The 22,723-nt window shown below is 39.3% G+C and overlaps 1 protein-coding gene across 4 annotated transcripts in view; it reads left to right on the top strand.

The window, feature by feature from the left end:
* The window catches only part of fam13b (family with sequence similarity 13 member B), a 51,091-nt gene extending 32,705 nt beyond the window's left edge, over positions 1–18,386 (top strand). For 2 of the 4 annotated variants that reach the window (XM_067458014.1, XM_067458013.1), the window contains 17 exons: positions 441–482; positions 1,678–1,797; positions 1,956–2,079; positions 5,588–5,691; positions 6,733–6,787; positions 6,878–6,980; positions 7,596–7,661; positions 9,854–10,064; positions 10,145–10,283; positions 10,536–10,617; positions 10,961–11,110; positions 11,590–11,810; positions 13,329–13,412; positions 13,487–13,582; positions 13,870–14,135; positions 14,716–14,817; positions 16,455–18,386. In XM_067458014.1, coding sequence (XP_067314115.1) covers positions 441–482; positions 1,678–1,797; positions 1,956–2,079; positions 5,588–5,691; positions 6,733–6,787; positions 6,878–6,980; positions 7,596–7,661; positions 9,854–10,064; positions 10,145–10,283; positions 10,536–10,617; positions 10,961–11,110; positions 11,590–11,810; positions 13,329–13,412; positions 13,487–13,582; positions 13,870–14,135; positions 14,716–14,817; positions 16,455–16,578 — 2,089 coding nt within the window. In that variant the 3' untranslated portion in view covers positions 16,579–18,386. The remainder of the gene's footprint in view (positions 1–440; positions 483–1,677; positions 1,798–1,955; positions 2,080–5,587; positions 5,692–6,732; positions 6,788–6,877; positions 6,981–7,595; positions 7,662–9,853; positions 10,065–10,144; positions 10,284–10,535; positions 10,618–10,960; positions 11,111–11,589; positions 11,811–13,328; positions 13,413–13,486; positions 13,583–13,869; positions 14,136–14,715; positions 14,818–16,454) is intronic. The other 2 variants (XM_067458015.1, XM_067458016.1) reach the window with 2 other exon arrangements.
* The last annotated feature ends 4,337 nt before the right edge of the window (positions 18,387–22,723 follow it).

The raw sequence follows: 22,723 nt of genomic DNA, 5'->3' as shown, positions 1-22,723 counted from the left end.
AAATGACACGGAGGACTTCAAAAGCTGATCTGAACTTCACGCTTGTCCTGTTTCTGTTTGTGCGCTGATGTGTCCTGCCCTGTCAGAACGTATGGCGGAGCACCTGTTGTATCCATCAGGGCCTCATTTGTTCCTACCCCAAAACCAGACACGGGTGTTAACAAGCAGCGGTCAACTAGTGTTATACAAGCAAACGTTCCTAGCATGTCTGAGTTTGTTTATGGGTCTGCTAAGTCACCCCACCCTCAATTTCTCTCAGATGCCAACTTCCTGACCCTCCTGATGCTTCCTGGACATGTTTTTCTGCAGTGTACGTGACTTTAGAAATGTATGCTAAATGATACTTCTTTTCCCTGGTGGCACATACAGGCGTTGTTTTATAAAGAGGATCATACATTTTATATCCTCCTAATGTGTGCTTCCTTTTCTTCTCTTTCCAGTTCGCACATTTCTTCCATCAGCATTCTTCCAGGATCTGCCGAGTAAGTCTCTACTACTTTTTTTTTTTTTTAACAAAATATTATTGTTGTTATTATTATTATTATTATTGCTCTTTAATGTCTCATCTAGAATCATATGGTTAGCTTTGAGTCTTGTTTGTTTGCTCTTATGAAATCTTGACATAAACAGCACCCAAAGCCTTTCTTTGACCATTAGGTCCATTTTCATCGTCTATTTGAAGTTAATTTAACTGACATTAATTTGGTCTATACGCAATTATCCTCTGGTCTAAATCTGATTTGTTCACTCAAAGGGCCACAGAATGGAATAAACAGACCATTTAGGTGGACAGAAGGCAAAATGAGGCAGAATGAATGTGATTATATTCTTAAAAGCAGATTACTAAGGGATGTCGTCTTGCCGACAATGAGACATATTTGCTTTGTGACATTGACATTCAGAAAAATACAATTGAAAGTGGAATTATGCCAAATTATCCATTTCTGACATTCCACTATTTTTTTTGTAATTAAACGAAAACCCACCATGAGATTAAGAACAATTAATAAATGACAGTAATTTATTTTCCCATTCTCCTGCTAGTGAATGGCTTTTGAACTGAAGCCTTGACTACCAGCAGCAAATTGTGGCAGCAGGAAGAATATTATCCAATTTCTAAATGCCCTTAGAGCAGAAAATGCATTAAAGTATCTGTCACCAAACGTCTTCAGGCAAAGCTAGTGCATCTGGTTGTGCAATTCTGCTTGATTAGCGAGCAGATCTAAACCGAGACCACCACAGCGCTTAGGTGCAGAGCACAAACAACGCCGTCCTCTAATGATTTACTTTTGGAAATATGGAGCACGCAAAGGCGGCAATGGGCACGTGGAGGATGGTTAGGATGGCATGCTTGGGGGTCTATTGTTCCACTCAAAACACGTGAACTCAACATAGCCAGTGCCCCAGTACAGTCTCTGTGTCGACATTAGAGACTTGGCTGTTATAATACTGAAAGTCTTAGTAAGCTCAAAACATGTCTATTTTCAGACACAGGAATCTGTGGTGCTCAGTATGGAGGGCTATTTGTTAGAAAGATGAGCTTGCAGTGAAAACTTCTTGGATGACCTTTTTAAACCGGTCAAACAATGATTAATATGGGTGTATTGCATGTTCCAGATTTAATGGGACGCCATTTTGAATAGTTGTGTCAGACGCCTTGAATGTGTTTATTTGCAGTATAATACAGAGGACCATTCGTGCTGCAGTGGAACAGCACTTGTTGGACCTACAGACTTCTATTGATAAGGAGCTCGGCAGCTATGAGAGTCAGGTGTTGGACTCCCAACCCATTCAAGGGTGAGTTTGACAAAAAACAGAGCACATGCCGACACTGGCATTTATTTGTTTGTAGCCTGTAAGTGGCAGGTATTTGGAGAGAAATTGGAATATGAATGACTAGCTTGGAAGTTATTTTGATGCGTTGCTGTAAATCTGTATATACTTTTCCTCCACAGAAACAGCCCTACTCATAAGACACCAGGGCCTGAGGACCTTGAAGATGTGCAGTCTGAATCTGAGGCAGAGACTGAGACTCTCCCGGAGGTTACAGAGGAGAGCCTGCCATCAGAGAATAGCGAGGTGAGAGGGTTATGGATTTGTATTTATTTTATGCAACATAACTTTGAAAGCCAGAGGAACGGCCTTAGACAGTAGTTCTCCACCACGGGGTCTTTGCAAATTTATAAATAGGTGACTTTAGATGACTTAAATAAGACAAAACAAGCATTAAATAAGCTTTTAAATCTTTTATTATGTTAACAAGGCTTTGTACTTTACTCGTGTCCTAATATGGGCATGCGCAAAATGTGCTTAGAAAAAAATTATATGTTCAGATGACTGCATTTTTTAGTTTGATGCTGAATGTGCTGTGATATCCATTTAGATATGCTAGAACTGATATGTTTGTGCGCTTCATCACTTTTTTTTTTATTATAGCAGCTGAAACAACTTAAAATTCTCCATTATTTATGGTGATATAGATAGGGAATAATATAAGACTCTACAGGGTCTACTTTTGTTCAGATTCAAAAAGACTTTGAAAGCGTTTGTTGTGTAAAATAATAAAAAAAAACAGAATGCGCTTTCTGTTGTCTTGGTCTCAGTGAACATCTTTCAAAATGAACGAACATGAACCTAAACACACCTAATACAAACACAAATATAGAACAGACAGAGAAATAGTTATATAAAACGTTTCTACTTTTTTGCTTATTTGATGTTAATTGCATTATATAAGTCAATTTGGAATATAAGTTATAGCACGTTTTAAATGATGAAAACAGTGACTTGTAGTCCGAAAAATACGGTAGCCTATGGCAGAGTATTTCATGGACCATCAGGGGTCCGCAGACCCTATTTTGAGATTTGCTTTCCTAAAGAACGTTCACAGGGTATCCGCGGGGTCTTGAAAAGTCTTAAAAGGTGATAAATCAATTTTGGGAAAATTAAGACCCTTATAAAGTATTAAAAAGTCTTATCACGGCTTTATAAAGTCTTAAATTTTGAAAGTATTTTGTTCAAGCTTTGTCAAAAGAGTTTGACTCCAAAAAGTATTTATGAATATATTTATTTTCATCCCCATAAGTATTAAAAAACAACCGGGTACTCAGTCTGAGATCTGCTCGGAGCGCGCGCGCCAGGGATGGAAATTAGCGCCGCCACGCCACCAGCCAAATGCGGCTGATTTAGAGTTGTGGCGGGTAAACTCGCTTCACCTACCGAGCTGTTTCACCTCTTTGTAAACTTTGTTCAGTGCACGCGAGTGCTGCCGTATGTGCGCATATGACCAGTCGTTTTCTCCGTCATCACTCGCGTGAAGACGCGCTGTGAGACTCGCGCGCGCTGAGAGAAGATCTGATGCTGTGCATCATCCGAGAGCGCACGCGAGTCTCACAGCGCGCAAATATTGAGTTCTCTTTCAAGTCTTGCGCTTAAATGGACAAACTCACACAAGAAGTATGTCAACATGTCCATCTTGATAAGTATCCTAGCAGACATCGTCTGAATATGCCTTAAGTGAACTGTATAGTGTGCACAGTCGAGAAAGACGAGCATATCCCTGCCTCAGGTCTTAAAGGCGCAGTAGCCTTTACTGCTGCCTGAGTGATGTCCTTATATTTAGTTTGACATTAAACAATGCTCTTGATTGAATAGTTTTTGTAAGTTTAATAAGGATTAATCTTTCATTTAAACAGTTAAATATGCAGTTATTTTACATTTAATTACTTTATTCAATTTCTGTACCTTTCTGCAGGCCAGTAGGCCTGTACATTATTATTTAATGAACACATGAGTGAGGTCGAGTTAAACAATCTAGTTTGAATTTTATTTTTCGGTTTTTGGCTTTGGTTTCTTCTTTTTTTGTTTCGGTCAAGAATTTTGATTTCGCTGCATCCCTACTGACAATGTTCTGCTCAGTATGTTGTCAACACGCTTCAAAGATGCCAGAACGAATAGTTTCATTCTTGGGACTAAAAACCATAAAACTGGAAGGCATAAAACACCACAAATCATCGTGAAAATGTCAGGAATTCATTGAGACTTGACATTAAATAAACTGCCCAAGTATTGTAGAGCTTGTAGTATTAATTTGTTAAAAACAAAAAAGTGGCTGGTAAAAACATTGAGTGGTAGACTTTGAAAAAAGTTCATTTCCATCCCTGGCGCGCGCCATCTACGGGTGACGTCATGTATTTTGTGGAATGCGCAGTTAGGTAATGTGTTGCCCTCCATACGTTGTAAAACAGATATGCAATATAAACAATACAAAACAATACATTGGCCTACGATAGAGATTTTAAGTCTACATTCGGCTACAACTGTTTATTAAAGGTTTGTTGCCGATTAGAACTTGAAGTGCGATGAGGTCTTAAAATATTTTGAGAAGGTCTTAAAAAAGTCTTAAAAAGGTATTGAAATTAACTTCAGGATTCCTGCATATACCCTGGTTCAGCTCTAAAGCCCTTCTGACATTAATTATTTTAATTTTTATTGCATTTTCATTTTAATTAAATATATTTCACATACTTTTATAATTTACAGAAGCTAGGCCCATCAATTTAAATTAGTTTTTCAAACAAAACTAGAGTTTGATGGTCTTTCAATATTGTTGTGGACACCTCCCACAGGACAATACCTTGGTAATTGTCCTGGTAATACCAATACCAGGACAATTAAAAATACCTTAATAAGAATCCTTGAAATCAAAAAGGTTGACAACCATTGTCTTAGACGATTTATTTAGTCTATGTTGACAGTGCCCTTGACTTGAATTTAATAGATCACAGAGCTATACATAGGGAAAGTAAACCATTATAATTCATAAATCGTCTGTCTGTGTCTGTGTGCGTGTGTGTGCGTGTGTGTGTGTGTGGCCTTGAATATGATTAGACCCTCTGCTATCAGCAAGGTCTGTAATACACGGCAGAGCTGCTCCTCCTCAGGAGAGTGAGAAACAAGGGCCTTTCTGTCAGATAAACAGACTGTCAACTGTTCTCAGCAGGCACAAGCAATCTTCCCCCGTTTAACACTTTGCCAGAGCGAACAAAACATTTCAGATAAAGCACTTTCCTCAAGTAGCTAATTAAGTAACAAGAGGAGGAAGAAGCGTCACCATAGCTGATGATAAAGGTTTGTGTCTCTTGATTCTCTTTAGCTGCTCAACCGTGAGGTGTAATAAAATGACAAATGTGTCTGGGATTGTGACTCACTGATGACTCTGATTAACAGTCTCTTTGGGAGGCTTCTTTTCCTTCCACACGCTCCTAAAGTTCCTGCGGCCTGGCCACAGGTTAGACACATATGAACTGGGTCACCTTCTTTTAATAGCCAACCCTGGAGAATGACAGCGCCACCTGGTCAACGCAAACACACCCTCCCTCCATTCTTCAGTCTTATCAGCTGCCGACCTTGAGATGCAGTCATCCGTAAACACGCACAAGGCCTAGATATGTTTGAGTGTTACAATGGCTTCGAGAACATTTGGCATTGTGCTATATATCTTCAGCATAATGCCAGGGCCTATTGTCTATTTCACTTCTAAACTTGTTGGTACAGTCAGTGGTAATTACCCTCCTTTCCCCTACAGGAATCTCGAGGTTCTCAGCTCAGCAGCCCTGTCACAGAAGAAAGTTCTGGGATGGATCTTGACACAGACACTCTCATAGATGCTGAGAATCTCACCACAGAAAGGTTAGATTGGAGGTGTTAAGGCGCGGTCACAATTACTGCTGTTCAAGGCAGAAATCCAGTCGTTTCAAAAGGAATTCACAGGAATTTTGCGTGAGAGCAAAAGATTTCCCCATGCAGATTTTGCTGAAATTTTACTAAGGTGTGACCACACCTTGAAACCCACAGCGTATTTTACCAAGTACATGAATGCAAAATCTCTAGCTGTGTTCAATATCACCTTCAAAAATGTGCCTAATGCATTTTAGGGCTGTTATAGCAAGCATTAACATAAACTCTATCATTTCTCAACATTTCTCTATCATTCATGCAACTGTCATGGTGAAGTAATAGTTAGCACACATTACTCAGCTTGAATAATATTTTTAGTGCCATTAGGGCATTTGAAGGGCATAGACATTTTGCCTCCTTGAACGCAGGCACGCAAGAATGTACATTAAGTATGTACAATGAGACCACACACACGTGAAAGCGCTGGCCGGGCATTGCGTTTGTGTACTCACGTGGAGTGTATTTCTGGACTTCTGCTGCCATGCAGAAACTTATTTTTCTAATGAAAAGACTGAAAAAAAAAAAGTTTGGTTTTGAAAGCTAAAACATCTCTTCCAAAAATAATGTTTTACAAGAAAACAATTACAATTGTTCTGTTCTTTTAATGGAACATCATAATAGAAATGTCGAGCTATAAATAGCTTGTAAATTTTAAATTGTGTTCCTCTTGTAAAACTTTTGTAAGCCTGTTACATCTTACATCTGATAAACTAGTGTCCTAGATTCCAGAATCTATTGGCCTGTATAATATGTGTGGGTGTGACTAGTGAAGTTTGGATACACTGGCCATAGTTTGTCATTCAGCCTGAATTCTCTTTGCTTGTTTTACACCCTTATTAATAGACTAAATATGACTAGATTTTCCCTGTGGCATGACATTTTAAGAGCTTGCATGGAATGGCTCTATAATTGACGTGCGTGAAGGGAACAGATCACACAGTTATTATCACCTCATTCGGGAGTTCATAGTCATTTGTTTCCATCTTCACACAGACTGGAGAACTACCCAGACAACGAGCAGATGGACCAGGCTGATGTTATCACCTGTGTGAGTATATTTGGATGCCACTAGGCTTCTGTCTGTTTTTCTACACCGTGAGACTGAAGTGTCTAACCAAACCCATCCAATGACTCACAGGAGCCCGGCGACTGTGACCTGAATGCTAATACTGAATCCACAGAGCCAGTCAGCGGCCCTCAGTCTTTGACCAGAAGCATTTTCTCGGACAGCGAACAAGAAGGTAACTCTTTCTATTATGTCTCTATAAAAGTTTCTTAGTCTGACTGTTTATTAACTGTTTCCTGTGGGGGAAAATGCATCAAAATAGCCCTGTGCAAAGAAACGGTCCTTATACAGATTATTAAAAAATAATCAGGACACATCCTGTAAAATACATCTGTTTATCCGACCAGTTGAAAATGGGGAGGGTTTAGGAAACCTGTTTAAAGTCAGTCATTATTTTTTACAATCTACTTACAGTAGAAGGTACAAACTTCACATTTAAGCTCATATATAAGACTGATATAATGTGCTTGTGTATGTATGCAGAGGCTGAATGTTGACAGTGCCCTTGACTTCAATTTAATAGATCTCAGAGCTATACATGGGGAAAGTAAACTATTTTATTCATAAATCACCAACATGCACTGTTCTGTTTTTTCATGTGAGTATAGATGTATGTGAATCATTAATATGGCTTATGTGGACTGACTGAATAAATGCTAGTTATGACTCATTTGTATTTAAGCCTTAGATTCACAGCTGTGCGTGTGTGTGTGTGTATCTGCGTGTGTGTGAGGCTCATAGCTCACCGCACTCTTCTGTGCTATCTCTCTTTCCACCCATGCCTGGTCAGCATCATGCCCCATCAATTTCCCACTCATTGACTTCACATGTATGCACCTGCAGAAAGAAGGGAGCGGTAAGTAGCATCTCCACAGCCCTCCCCCTGCTCGTCCATCTCCCAGTGCCCCTCTTAGGCTTTTTTCACACTCCACCCCCTCACCTTTACACCAGAGCTCTCTACACACTTCATTATTTTGACCTCAAACCACAGTACACTTTCAACCTCCAAGTTCCACCGAGTGAATACTTATATATGAAGGGTTTATCCAATGTTATTACCAAACCTTGTGCACCCAGAACAACACTTGGGGATACACTTGTTGCTCTCCGAAGCTTTCTTCCAAGACAAGTAGCATTAAGCAAGCCCCGAAGTTTATGTGTTGACCCTTCATTGTATTTATTGTACAAAAGCAGTTTACTTGATCAAATTCCATCCGTATTGCTTTCATACAAAGGACTAGGCCCTTTGAAACCAAGGAGGATAAATATCATAATTTTTTTAATTTAGTGAGAATAGGTAAGTCTACACTACATGCATAATGATAAAGACATAGATCAATGATATAGTTCAAAATTATTTTCAGAACAAATTTGTTTTCCTGCTGATAAACGATAAAAACATTGACAACCAATCAAAATGTATCCTGGTTTAAAGATCTTGAGCATTTTAAAGCAGCAGATGACATAAATACATGCTTATAATCAACAGGTCATTTTCATCCGATGGTGTGGATGTTATCATCATATTTATATTATATTTAAACTTTCACACCTACCAAGTTCACACAGATGAAAACTCTGGTCTGTGCTAAAAGTGCAGTGGTGTGAAAACGCCATCAGTTTCAGTTTGCCACCCCCTCCCCCCGAGATTGTGACTAACCCTTCGGATCCTCACACGCACCCCATTGGACCTGCTGACTCCCACTATTTGCCATCTGCCATCAGCCAATGCATCAGCTTTCTACTAATCAACCACCATGTCAGACATCTAGGCAGTGCAAATTTGATCAGCTTAGTTTCCATAGCAGGCCCCAGTCCAGTACATTCTCTGCCGTATCAGGGCAATGTGACTTCTGCTCCGAGCATGTTTTCTTGCGTCAAGCACGATAAACAATGGCTGCTGTCATTGCTGATGTAGCAGCGACGAAGCTCTTTAAATATGTTGGCTCCAAAATGTGTGTGTGTGAAAGCTTGGCAGAGTGGATGACATTAAACTATGCACTATTACCCAGAATAGTCACCTGCCAAATAACAGTTCTTGTCCATTTCCAAGAGGAAGTATGATTTTTCTCTTCTTGGTTTTCATGTGTTGTCCTGTTCGCTTGCTATGTATCAGAGCAGCTCACCCATTTAGACCTCAGGTTAAAGGGTTAGTTCACCCAAAAAATAAAATTCTGTCATTAATTACTCACCCTCATGTTGTTTCAAAATCTTAAGATCTTCTTTCATCTTCTAGACTGGTAAACCCAGCCTGATCTGCCAGTGATTTGATTTCGCCCTGCAACTCAGTCTGGAAACCTGTACATTCATTTATCCTGGCTCTGTTACACTTTTGTGGGAGCCAATCGCAGACTGGCTTATCCACCTGGAAGATAATGGCAGACGGATAGAGAAGGGAATGGGTCATTGCTCGTTGATCACATTGGTTGAAGGACTAATCGATTGCGCACAGAGTCATTTGAATTATGCCCGTTGATCACACCTCTTGTGGTCTGATTGGTTAATTGATCGCATACGGCGTCATTTGATTTATGCTTGCTTATCACGCCTCATGTGCAGTACAAAATACAGAGCAGACTCCCCAGACCAATGTTCAATCTTAATTTGAGCTTTGTTCTGGTGATAGCCAGACAATTCATCTTTGGAACACAAATTAATATTTTTTATTAAATCTGAGAACAAAAAGTATACTTGTCACTTCATAACATTATGGTTGAACCAATGCTGTCGCATTAACTATTTTATTGATTTTATTCCTTCCTTTCTTGGCCTTGAAAGTGGCAGTTAAATTGCTGCCTGTGGAGGGGTCAGAAAGCTCTCAGATTACATTAAAAAATACCTTAATTTCTGTTCCGAAAATGAGATCTTATCTGTTTGGAACGACATGAGTGTAATTAATTAATGACAGATTTTCCATTTTTGGGTGAACTAACCCTTTAATATCATAAAGCAACCCAGGGATGTTGTGTACTTCTAACTCTGTGATTAAAAACAAACATTGTGATGATGTTGGTTGCATGACAGCGTATGTGTTCGTGTCTTTGGCAGACCCTGTGCCAGTGTTCATGCCATGGCAAGAGGAGACCGAATCAGGGGAGGCCCAACTGTCCCCGCTGGCGGGCCGCATGATGCCCCTGCCTCTAGAAGAGGATACTCAGCCACTACTGGCCCGGCGGTTCCTGGACTTTGGCCACAGTCAGCGGTTCTTGCAGCAGGACCACGATGCCACCTCTTCCACCAAATCTCTGTCCTGTGGGAGGTGAGCAGAGTAACCAAAATCACTAATGACTATTTATGATGCACTGACAATCAAACTCATGCTTGCGTCATGTCTCGCAGGCCTCGCCGTGCCTCCCTCTCTTCCAAAGACAGTCTGAAGGCAGACACCGTCTCCCACCAGCTCACAAAGAAACTCCAGAATCTCAAGAAGAAAATTAAGCACTTTGAGGAACAGTTTGAGAAAGAGAGAAACTACAAGGTTAGAAAGACCTAGTCATACACAAGCGTACACAAGCAACACCCTAAATAACCTCCCAGAACACCCTAGGAACCCAATAGCAACACTCCAACAGTTTTTTAGAACACCTTAGCGACCATCTAGCAAAACTTTTGCATTGTGGCAACAAGTACCACTGAAATGACAAAATCTAGTGTACATACTGTGTGTTGTCATGCATGAATAATTTCACAGATGAATGATTCAATTGATAATGCTGTTTATCTTTTGCAGCCGTCTCACGCCGATAAGGCAGCTGATTCGAAGGTGCTGAAGTGGATGACTGACCTTACCAAAATCCGCAAGCAGCTCAAAGGTAAGAGTGGCTGTGTGAGCAGGGGGGGTGGGTGATTTGGCTGTGGACTGTGTGATTGTCAGTGTCATACCGTTATTGGGCAGTCTTGGTCCGGGCCTGCTCCCCTGTCCCCTGTAGGGCAGAGTGGAGAAGTGTGGAGTTGCACTGCATGTCTGTAGAGGCTCTGGGGCTCTCTCTCATGGGACCACACTCATACTCTACCAGAGACCCCTCCGCTCACTGTGTTTGGCCCCAACACTTCCCATCATCCATTTCCATTTGATGCCCCCCATCAGAGGTGCACTGTCGTATAAAGTCTCTCTTTCTCTTTAACTAAATCCCCTCGGATGGCCCGCATCGGCAGGACGACAGCACCTCTTCCCAAAAGGTTCCCTGAGGCACCAGGCCGTGCTTCAGTCATACAGATGCCACTCGTCCTCTTCCTCCGTCCCGAACACACCCCATTTTACACTGTCACGCCCCCTCAATGTCTCTAAACAGGCACCCCACTTCTGTAAGTACATATAAGCAGCAGTAAGTAGACTTCAACACTTGAGTTTGACACTCTCTGCTCTCCTCTCTCTCTGACTGTCTCTCTGACCGCGGTCTCGCAGACGCATTCCCCCTACGGGACGCTCTCAACCACGTGTCTCAGCTTCTGTAACCATCTAAAGTGTATTTTTATGAGAGTTATCCTATGATAGGTGCTGAGGTTCAAGGGCTCTCAGGCTGTTCTTAGCCGCCGAGCTCCCTCTGCTTCCTCTGCTCCTTTTGCGTATACTGAAAATGAAAAATGGCCCTCTGATATTTTACTTTGTGAGGTTGTCAGTGCACTACTTAGTGGACTTTTTTCTCAGATTTTGGTGATGCTGAGTGAGGCTGATAAATATGTTTTTCTTTTGGTTGGAGTGGCCAACTCCACCCTGAATGTCCGCAGCGACCAGCAAACCATCTGGCCTCCTAAGTCTTTCTCTCTCTGTCTCTCTTACTCAGATGCCAAACACAAGGCTGAGAGTGAGCTGACTCCACAGACGCGTCCACGCAGTAACACTCTGCCCAAGAGCTTTGGATCCACACTGGATCAGTCGGCTCATGAGGGCCCTGTGGAGAGCGAGCCAAGGGGACACCGGCCCAGCCGAGAGGAGACGCTGGAGATCATTCAGCGCTGCATCCAAACCAAAAGAGTCGAGGACAGCTGGCCGGAGGACGTCAGAGTGAGTTCCAGCTTCTTCAACTTTAATTAGCAGCTTTGATTCATTTCAAACTCGTCAAATAAAAAGTTCTCAAGAATGTATATGTGTAACATTTAATGGGTTAGTTCACTCAAAAATGAAAAATCCCATAATTTACTCACTTCTTAAGCCATTCTAGGCCAGTACTTTGGGTCAGAGGTCACTCTTCTGTCTGAACTAAATTTTCTGTTTGTTTGTCTTACAAAAAAATAAAAAATAAATATTTTTTTATGTACTGTGCTCGATTAACTGAGACTTTTTACAGCACTTGCAGGTTGTTGCTCTTGTTTGTTTTGTTGCTTATATCGATCTCCCCTTTTTATAAGTCGCTTTGGATAAAAGCGTCTTTTAAAAGATTAAATGTCAAATGAGCTTAACTCGCGTACGGCCATTTTCGGCTGCTCCTGTTTATAGTTTATTAAGTTATAAATATGGATTTTTTTTATTATATATAAAAACACTTCACTTCAGAAGGACTTTATTAACTCTGTGGAGCCATATGGGTTGCATTTATAACAGATGGTTGTACTTTTTTTAGGCTTCAAAATCGAAGGTACCATTCACTGCCATTATGAAGTTTGGAAGAGCCAGAATATATATATTTATATATATATATATATATATATATATATATATATATATATATATATATATATATATATATATATATATATAAAACTGATTTTGTTGGGCTGAAAGAAGAAAGTCATATACACCTAGTATGGCTTAAGGGGGAATACATTTATAGGATGATTTTTAAGGTGAACTAACCATTTAATGGCTAGAATACACTGCATGTCTTTTGCACATCATTTCCCCCGATTTACAGTCAATGCTATTTGCGGAGAGTCAGAGCTAGTCTACTGATTTTGGGCAGCTGGAGTTGACACATTTCACAGAAAATTGCATTCTGTATGATAATTTTTATTTTTTAACCAGAAACAGAAATAGATTTTATAAAATGAATTACATTTGTGCATTCCAAAGATGTCTGTTCCTGTTAGTGCAACGTGAGCATATTTAATGTAATGCAGCAATCAACACTTATTTATTTCACGATTCTCTTTAACCTTAACAGTTGTAATCAATTTTGTCTTATTGTGCGGGGGGCAATTTTGTGCCTCTGTGTTTTGAAATTTTTCTGCACAAGAAAACAAACTTGATTATGACTGTTGAGGTTAAAGTGAAATGTGAAAATGAATAAAAAGTGTTTACATTTTTGCCCCAAGCCCCTGTTAATTTACAACATTGCTTCAGACTATGATTCCATCAGGTTGGAGAATATCAAAAAGGTTGATATTTTCTGATGATTTTAAAACATCCCTTTTATTTGTCATGCGTCTCTTTGTGAGTCTGGTAGTGTCGTTGTTTATTGTACGATGCCCATTTACAACTCTGTAACCATTTACAAAGATGGCAAGTGTATGATGTCTAGCGTAAGTTTTGTAGTTCCTCCAGCGTTAACATCTAATTTGAGAAGTTAATTTGTTGCTCTCACAGAAAATGACCAAGGAGCAGCTTGCTAGTGAGAAAACTGTACTGCAGAAGAACCTTCTGTACTATGAGGGACTTCATGGGCGCCCAGTAGGTGCCTTACACACACACGCAGAAAAATTGTCCTCATGTACACAATGATCTGACAAAAGTCTTCCCTACAGGTGACCCGAGAGGAGCGCTTGATTGTAAAGCCCTTGTATGACAGATATCGTCTGGTCAAGCAGATGCTCACCCGTGTCAGCATCACCCCCATCATAGTAAGACACCACGTTTCTCTTTTTCACCACACCCACATTAGCCTTTTGGGACTTTGGTGTTATGAATAATATATAGTTACTGCTTGCAATCTGAAACCAAGTGTGGAGTTTCTATATATTCTATGAATTATGTTGAAAGTGGCTGAAATCTAATAGGTTAGTGAAATTAAAGCTGATACTGCTTTGTTGTGCTGAAACAGGACCTAATGTTGTTTTCAGATTGTATGACATTCATGTATGTTTGGTACAGTTACAGCAGAATAACCAGCTTCTTCTCTCACACACAGGCTTCTCCTTCCAGCAAACGGCGCAATCAAATGTTACAGCCCATTATCGAGGGAGAAACTGCCCACTTCTGTGGTGAGATCGAAGAAGAAGAGGAGGAGGAGGGCAGGGGCCAGCAGGAAAATGTAGAGATGCAGAGCGAGGGCTCGGAAATCATCATGGACCCAGTAGCCCAGCCCAGCTCCCAGCATCCCACTCAGGAGAACGTCCTCAGCTCTGGGAAGCTCAATATCGATCTGCGTCTGTCCAGTTCCAACGCCTCCTCAATGTGAGTGTAAACCAGAAAATCGAAATTGAGATTAACTTTCTCACTAAACGCTGTTTCGTCCCTCAGTCTCAGTCTTGATTTTCTCAACAACTCTGGTTTAATGTGTAACCTACATTGACAGAATGAATGACTTGAACTTGATTTCTACACCTTGATTTATGTGCATGCGCATCTACGCACTAAACCCAGCAGTTAATCAGGTAGGAGCAGCAATCGGCTCATGCTCTCGTCACATGAGGTCTATTAATACAGCTCGGCAGATACCTGGAAATCTGCAGGAGTCAGTGGCCTATAAGCCTTGAGCTGGATCATGCCGTAATCTGCTATGAAGTAAAACAACTGCACAGTCTGCCAGATCTAAGTCTAGCGTACTCTATTGGGTCCCGCTGAGATCCATGTCACCTTGTTACTAACTTTTGCCAACCTGAGTTAACCTCAGCCACGTGATTGTCATGCTGGTCAAAGGTTGTTTCCTGCTCAGGAGTGTTTTGAGTACACGGTTTCCTGTTGCTATGGAATCATGATAGTTACAGCTCTATATATGGAAATCCAGCAACTTAACACCACCTGTATCCCACAGGCCTGAGCTCCTGGAACAGCTATGGAAGGCCAGAGCAGAGAAGAAGAAACTGAGGAGGACCATCAGAGAGTTTGAAGATGAATTCTACCAACAGAATGGCAGGTAGGCCTCCCACGTTCATTTTATCTGAACGCACAGAGGGGGTGAACATACAGGACGTGTTCTCAAACTCAACTTGACTGGTGTGATGTTCTGACTGAACTGAATTGGTAAACCAGTAGAAATGTATGATGTTTTCAAGCGGGGAATTTGAAGAACTTGTTTTAAGCCACATTAGTGTCCTGCTGAGCATCAGCCTCTTATTGTTCACTCTATCATACTCTCCTACTAGTACCTGTAAAATCTTTTTTGAGATGTCAGATTTAGTGAATTTCTATAGAAATGATGCCCAAAGGTTAACCGGTTTTAGATTTCTGGCGCGATGACTCCGATCCTTCGAATATTCATTTTTTTGTGAAAAACGACACGTCATTCTCAATGAACCTGTCTCTTGCTGGATGCCTTGAATCTTGCGAATATTCCGATCTAATATGATTTCTGACCTGTTAGGTTGCCAGAATAATAATCATACACTGGTTGTTAATAGGCCAGAGGAGAACTGCCCCCCCTGACTAGGCCTGGTTTCCCCCAAAGTTTATTTTTCTCCATCATGGCCTGATGGAGTTTTGGTTCCTTGCCACTGTCGCCTTTGGCTTGGCTTGCTCAGTTGGGGACACTAAAATTTCTAATTAAGTATCCAAATAAAATTAATTACTAAATAAACTGTATCAACTATATCACTGATCTGCCCACATTGTTGCTATATGATGAATTGAAATGAGCTGATAACATGTTTTCCTGTATAACACTGTGAAGCTGCATCGAAACGATCATCGTTGTAAAAGTGCTGTATACATAAAGTTGACTTGACTTATGTAGAAAGTTCCACATGTGCTTTCAGTGGACGATCTCCCTGCTTCAGGTAGACCATTAAATAGTATATATAAATAATAAACCATAATAATAAACTGCTTAGGTCCGGTATTCTGTCATATGTAGTAATACAAGCACAGGTCTGAGAAATAACAGTCTTGTTAATGAAAAGGGAGAACATGTTGGAGAAATAGTCACAAACAAACAATGCCAGACAGGGAACTGACTCAAACTGAGGGCTTAAATACAAAGAGCTAACAAGATAATTAAATATTCAATATTAAAATACAGTTTTGTGAGAATCACTCTTCAATCTGATGGGTTATTGTGCTGTTATAGCCAATGATGACATCATGAACAGGTCAAACAAGATAAATGGTGTATGCGTACTCGCGATATGTGTGCAATTAATCACCAATGCAAAACAGAAAGGAGTTTGTAACGTTTTATTGTTAAGTGTTTTTAACAGGTTGTTGTGAGTTTCTTGATGATAGGTTGCACTAGTGAGAGTAATCACACTGCCATGATAAGAGCCTCCTCTGACACTGTACAAGGCAAACGTTACAGTTTCTACTGTAAACACTTACTACACTTGATCCGCCTCCAGACTCTGTTCAGTTCATCGTTTTACAAATGACATTGGTCCACTGTGGAAACCACCATTATTAAAATGTAAGGTGGATAGCATTAAATTAAACTAAATGATGAAATGCAGTGAAATCCACCTGCCATGACCAGTGGTTAAAAACTAGAATAATTACACACAAAAAGTTTAATGTTGGACAATAGTGTCATATCAGCTCAACCAAAATGTTTTTTCCCCGCAGGAATGTTCAGAAGGAAGATCGCATGCCTATGATGGACGAATACAAGGAGTACAAGCGCATCAAAGCCAAACTGCGGCTTCTGGAGGTCCTCATCAGTAAGCAGGATTCATCCAAGTCCATCTAAAGCACTCACCCAGTTCCAGGAGCCAATCAGATCAGGCAGGGCCAACCCACGGCCCAACCAACTTAACATCTCGACAGCAGTCCATCAACTTCCACCTCGATCCTCCTCACTCAGCCACTGATGAAGATGAAACCTCTGTACTCTGTCATCTAAAAAAAGTGAAATACTGGAAGAACATGGTTCTTTCTCTCCACTGAGTTTGATATTCAGACTTGTGTCTTTGTTTTCCACATTGACTGAGCTTTCTCATACTGAGAACCCACAAAGGACTGAGCGACCGCCTCAGTATGTGTATGTGGACATCAGGCACTGAACTCTTCCTCAGACCACAGAGATGGTCGTCATATTTCAAACGCCCACATCATACTCCTCCTCTCCCTAATTCATAGCGGTCTGTATGCTATTTGAGGGTGTGATTTGGGTTCTGTGTATGTATACTTGTACATATCTATACTATACTGTACGTAGGCATAAATATTTGTGTTTTTCTTGATTTAAGACTTATCGGCACAGTGAATTATCAAATAAGGTTTTTCGCCCCTGCGCCTTTCGGTTACAAATCAGAGGACTCCTGTATCAAGCTGGTGCTCTTTTTGTTTTGTTTTTATTTAAATGACAAAGATCACTTGATCAGACTGACAAAAGCATCTCCAGCTGAAGTCACAAACTCTTCCTAATTCATATGTAAATGACACATCTGTATGTCTGCTCTATTACTATGTTCACACATTTAATATACAGTACATTTGACTAACGGTTGCTGCAATGAAGCGAATATATGCCAAACGGACAAACGTTTGTCAATGATAGATCACAGTGGGGCATGGTAGATCATTTCTGACACTATAGATAGTATGAATAGATGGTGTTTTTTTTTTTTTTGTATGTTAATGTGTCCTTATCAGTTTTCCTCACCTCCTAGACTAATGGTTTCCCGGCGTGTACACATTCAACACGCGACTTCAGTTACTCGACGCGTCCAGTCACGGCCAGAAATGCTGCAAACATAATTGGATAACTTTCAGACTCTTGCAGCGTCACCGTGACTCCTGATGCGGCGTACATACTGTCATAATCATGTGTCATGATTGCATAAGGCATAGGATGAGGTTTTTCACATGTTGGGATTCTTCAGCATATCTGATCCGTCACGGTGACCTTTCAGCTTAAATCCTGCTGGCGTTGAGCTGGACTGATAGGGAGCTGCACGATGGCTGTGTAATAAAGTCTTATCGAAGCGATAGGGAAGGAGGGCTTGCAGGATTTCCATGGGCGTTGCACGGTTTGAGGGGCAGTCGGAGGTTTGTGGCCGAGGTGAAATACTTATCAAGTAGTCGTGATGGTTGTGAATGTCAGCTTTCACGGACGAGATGTGTTCGTGACAGATGAAGGAGGTGATGGAGATTATTTGCACAGCATTCTGGGAATGCAGACTGTTTAGTTTCTCAATTTTTCATACGCTGCTTGCACGTGAAGGCTGGGAGTGCAGGTTATTTGACGCATTCTGGCCCATCTGTCACTGCGTTAGTGTTGCCCTTTTTTATGACCATTGTTTTGTACTCGCGTTTTTTATCGTCTCGCTTCCTGCGGCTCATCTTAACAGTGTGGTTCCTCCGTATTAGTGAAGCACCTACTTTGTCCCGTTTTGTAAAAGCTTGTCAGTGGTAGGTTTGCATGGCAAAAATTTGTATTTCTATTTTTGTGCCATGACAATTAAGCAATAAATTAGCATCGGGGCCTGTATCAGTGGAATGAGAGGCCTCCTATATACAGTATGTGCATTTTCAATAAACAGCTTGAGTATTATGGCCTGCTTGTGTTAATGCCTTTTTTTGTTCTAGCAGGTCTAACAGATATTAGACAAATGTCAATATATAGGATACCCATTGACTCCACAGGGGGGAACAAAAGTCTTTGCATTGTCATCCAATCCTTAGAGGTTAGTTATTTGCATAAAACACGCCCGGACATCTCCATATAAGGGCTTTCTGTACAACCTTTCCAATAGCATTCATCTGATGTCAAAGGCTCTCTCAAAACTATGGAGCTAGAAATATGACTAAATGATCTGAATTTGAATTGTATAAATCTGAATTTTTGACAAGTGTAATCTAACAAAATTGAATATTATGTTGCATTTTACATAGTTCTGAATTTGAATTTTTTAAAATGTTGAATATAGAACCTTTGAAATTGAACACATCTGAAATGTTTTTGTGTCGAAATTGTTTAGACATGTATTTTCAAACAGCAGATATTTTGTTCTGAATTAGGCTAATCGACTGGAAATATTCAGTTTTTGAAAATACAGATTCAAGATTTCAGATGAAAAAGAAATTCAGATCATCAAATTCAATATTCTAAAATACAGATCATCAAATTCAATATTCTAAAATTCAGATCATCAAATTCAATATTCTAAAATTCAGATCATCAAATTCAATATTCTAAAATTCAGCTCATCAAATTCAATATTCTAAAATTCAGATCATCAAATTCAATATTCTAAAATTCAGATCGCAGAAATTCAGATCTTACAGAAAGTAGGCCAGAGGTCATCAGGGAAGAGTAAAGGATGTCAGAAAAATCCAACGGAGCACCATATCTGATCATTTAATTTCCTATTTGTAATGGAATAAAGAGAAAAGATCAAACAACCCCTTTATACTTTTTTGTTTATTTTAGTATAATGCACAGAAAAAGAGATTTCGGCTAGATTTCTCATTTTTCGTGTGGTTTACCGCACAATTGAATAAGGTTGGGTACTGATTAATATTTTATATTTCAGATAAACATTTTTTTCTGTGAAACAGGTTAAGTTGCACAGAGAAGTTGCCTGATCTAGGACATGCCCAGTACAGTTTAAGAAGCGGTAGTCTTCTACTGCTATAAGACTACTATTTTGTTGAACAGACCTGGGCTGAATCTGAAATCGCCCCCTATACCCTCAATACCTGCAAACAAGTTTCAAAATCCGGCCTATCAGGTAGAGAACAGAGTAAATTGTATGTACTGTACAGTGTATTGGGGGGATTTTTGGTGGTATAAATATATTGATTTTGTAGTAATATTCTCATCAGTGTTCTATCAGCTTTTACATAGGCCTAATTAAATCTGCATATTTGTGATATTTACCCCAGGGCGTTATGTCATTTTATTAAGGCCATTTTTTAAAATCTTATTAAATGTATGCATTTCATGTTCAATTCTTACATTTGATTAATAAATGCAGTTATATTAGTAAGACACTAGGGCTTTTACCAATCAAATTAATTAATTTAAACTGCAAAAATAAAACAGCAATGAATAATGTTATGAGATTGATGTTCTAAATGTTTGAATATACAAATAAAAAAATGCAATGATACTTTTAAACATGAAACTAAACCGCCAATAGGTGGCAGCAAAAGATCGTCTTAATGAGTGAGTCATTGAGTCGTTCATTCAAATGATTCATTCAAAACGCTGATTCATTCAGTTCAAAACACCACGCTGAGTGTTGTTCCTTTGGAACTATATCGTTGGTGAAATCATAGTTGAAATAGAAAAAAAATAAGGTTTTTGAATCTAAAATGTAAGTACCTAATAATGAATTATGCTACACAATTTACGATTGCAATGTAGCTATTTGAAATCGTTTAGATTGCTGCTCACTTGTTTTGATTTCTCCACGAATGTCTCACAAAGAGATAGGCAGCGCCAGCCTCAACGCGACTTTGTTACCAGAGATCCACTCCATTATCAGTCGCTGTTTACATTGAATATAATAATAAATAAATTATCTGGTTATTTTAATGTTTTATTTGTCCTGTCGGGAAAGTAAAACCCTCTTTGATTTGTCCCAGACAAAGATAATGTGGAGCCCTTATAGTCAGCCCTGTGTGTTCATTCATGATTTCTCTCGTGCTGTAAAGCAGAGGTGATTGGTTCATGTCATGAGCGCTGCCGTTTGTTTGAACCGAGGGCTACAGTGATCTGTGACTGTCACGCCATAGACTGTTAAAAAATAGGTCACGCATCATTAGAGCATTATTATTGTTAACAACTTCACCCCCCACCCCCGAAAGAAAACTCATTCATCTACATTCATTCACTTTTTCGAGTTAACTGTATTAGTGGACTAAAGTAGGGAATAGTGAGGGTTTATGGGGGCGATTTTGGATTCAACCCTGGAGAACGACAGATGACGTCAAACGCTTAGATTTTCTTCACTAATCAGCGATTTGTAAATCACGCACGAAAAATGAGAAATCTAGCCGAAATCTCTTTTTCTGTGCATTAATTTAAAATAAACAAAAAAGTATAAAGGGGTTGTTTGATCTTTTCTCTTTCTTCCATTACAAATAGGAAATGAAATGATCAGATATGGTGCTCCATTGGATTTTTCTGACATCCTTTACTCTTCCCTGATGACCTCTGGCCTACTTTCTGTAAGATCTGAATTTCTGCAATCTGAATTTTAGAACATTGAATTTGATGATCTGAATTTTAGAATATTGAATTTGATGATCTGAATTTTAGAATATTGAATTTGATGATCTGAATTTTAGAATATTGAATTTGATGATCTGAATTTTAGAATATTGAATTTGATGATCTGAATTTTAGAATATTGAATTTGATGATCTGAATTTTAGAATATTGAATTTGATGATCTGAATTTCTTCTTCATCTGAAATCTTGAATCTGTATTTTCAAAAACTGAATATTTCCAGTCGATTAATTCAGAACAAAATATCTGCTGTTTGAAAATACATGTCTAAACAATTTCGACATAAAAACATTTCAGATGTGTTCAATTTCAAAGGTTCTATTCAACATTTTAAAAAATTCAAATTCAGAACTATGTAAAATGCAACATAATATTCAGTTTTGTTAGATTACACTTGTCAATAATTCAGATTTATTCAATTCAAATTCAGATCATTTTGTCATATTTCTAGCTCCATACAAAACCAGGTCACAGACACACCTTTTATACAGACCTAGGAAATATCGGCTTTGGAGGCCCAATATAGGAGGCTATATTGAAATATTGACCCTAATTTGTTTTAAATGTATGATTCACAATATTCTGGTTTTAAATTCGAGAGAGATGGCTAGAGACTATTTTCTGTGTCAAGATTTCATGCAAGATTTCGATCGATTCGTTTCTCAAGAGCTTCACGTCTGATGCAACACACAACGTACAGTAGGGGAGAGCGGGGTAAGATGACCCACCCCTATATCTTGGCAACTGAACACTTTTATTGTCACGTGACCATGTATTTTGGAACCACGGCCCATTATTTCTGTAAGACTTTAAAAGGAGAAGCACATGCACTGCAAAAAAAAAAAAAAAAGCCTTTCTTTCTAAAATTTCTTACATTAAGAAACATTTACTAAAAAAAATAAATGTTTTTTGTTTTGTTTTGGGGAAAAATAACTCAAAATTAAGACTTTTTGTTTAAAATATGCTAAATAAGATTATTTTGCTTACCCCACTAGCAGATTATTTTGCTTATTTTAAGCAAAAACTCTTAAATTTGAGTTTTTTTATATATATATATATATATATATATATATATATATATAGTTTAGATTTTTTTTAGATGTTTGGACTAGAAACAAGACAAAAATACTAAGGAAGAAAAGCATTTTTGTGCGGTGTGGGAGAAGTGGAAGGCACCCAACAGTTTTACGTCAAATCACATTATCTAGGCCTAAAAATGTTTCCAATGCATGTTGGATATTTTAGAAATGTATAAAACCATGCAAATAATTTACATATTCTAAATATTAGCCTGAACTGGTAAGGTAGGTCGTTTTTTTCCCCCAAAATGGCAGCTGTGGAGGAACATGAGTTCCTGTGTACAACACATCAGCATTGGCAATTGAGTTGAATGTATTTTTTTATAGTCTATGGTTGAAACCTGAAATATACGGATCAGGCATAACATTACGACCACTGACAGGTGAAGTGACTAAACTGATGATCTCTTCATCACGGCTTCTGTTAGTGGGTGGGATTATTAGGCAGCGAGTGATGTTAGAAGCAGGAAAAGGGGGCAAGCGTAAGGATTTCAGCGAGTTTGACACGGGCCAAATTGTGGTGGCTAGAGACAATACACACATTTATGTACACAAACTTTTATTTTGGATGCGA

Source organism: Pseudorasbora parva, chromosome 11 (assembly GCF_024679245.1).
Source record: "Pseudorasbora parva isolate DD20220531a chromosome 11, ASM2467924v1, whole genome shotgun sequence".
NCBI classification, from domain to species: domain Eukaryota; kingdom Metazoa; phylum Chordata; class Actinopteri; order Cypriniformes; family Gobionidae; genus Pseudorasbora; species Pseudorasbora parva.
This window is presented reverse-complemented; position numbering and strand designations above follow the sequence as displayed.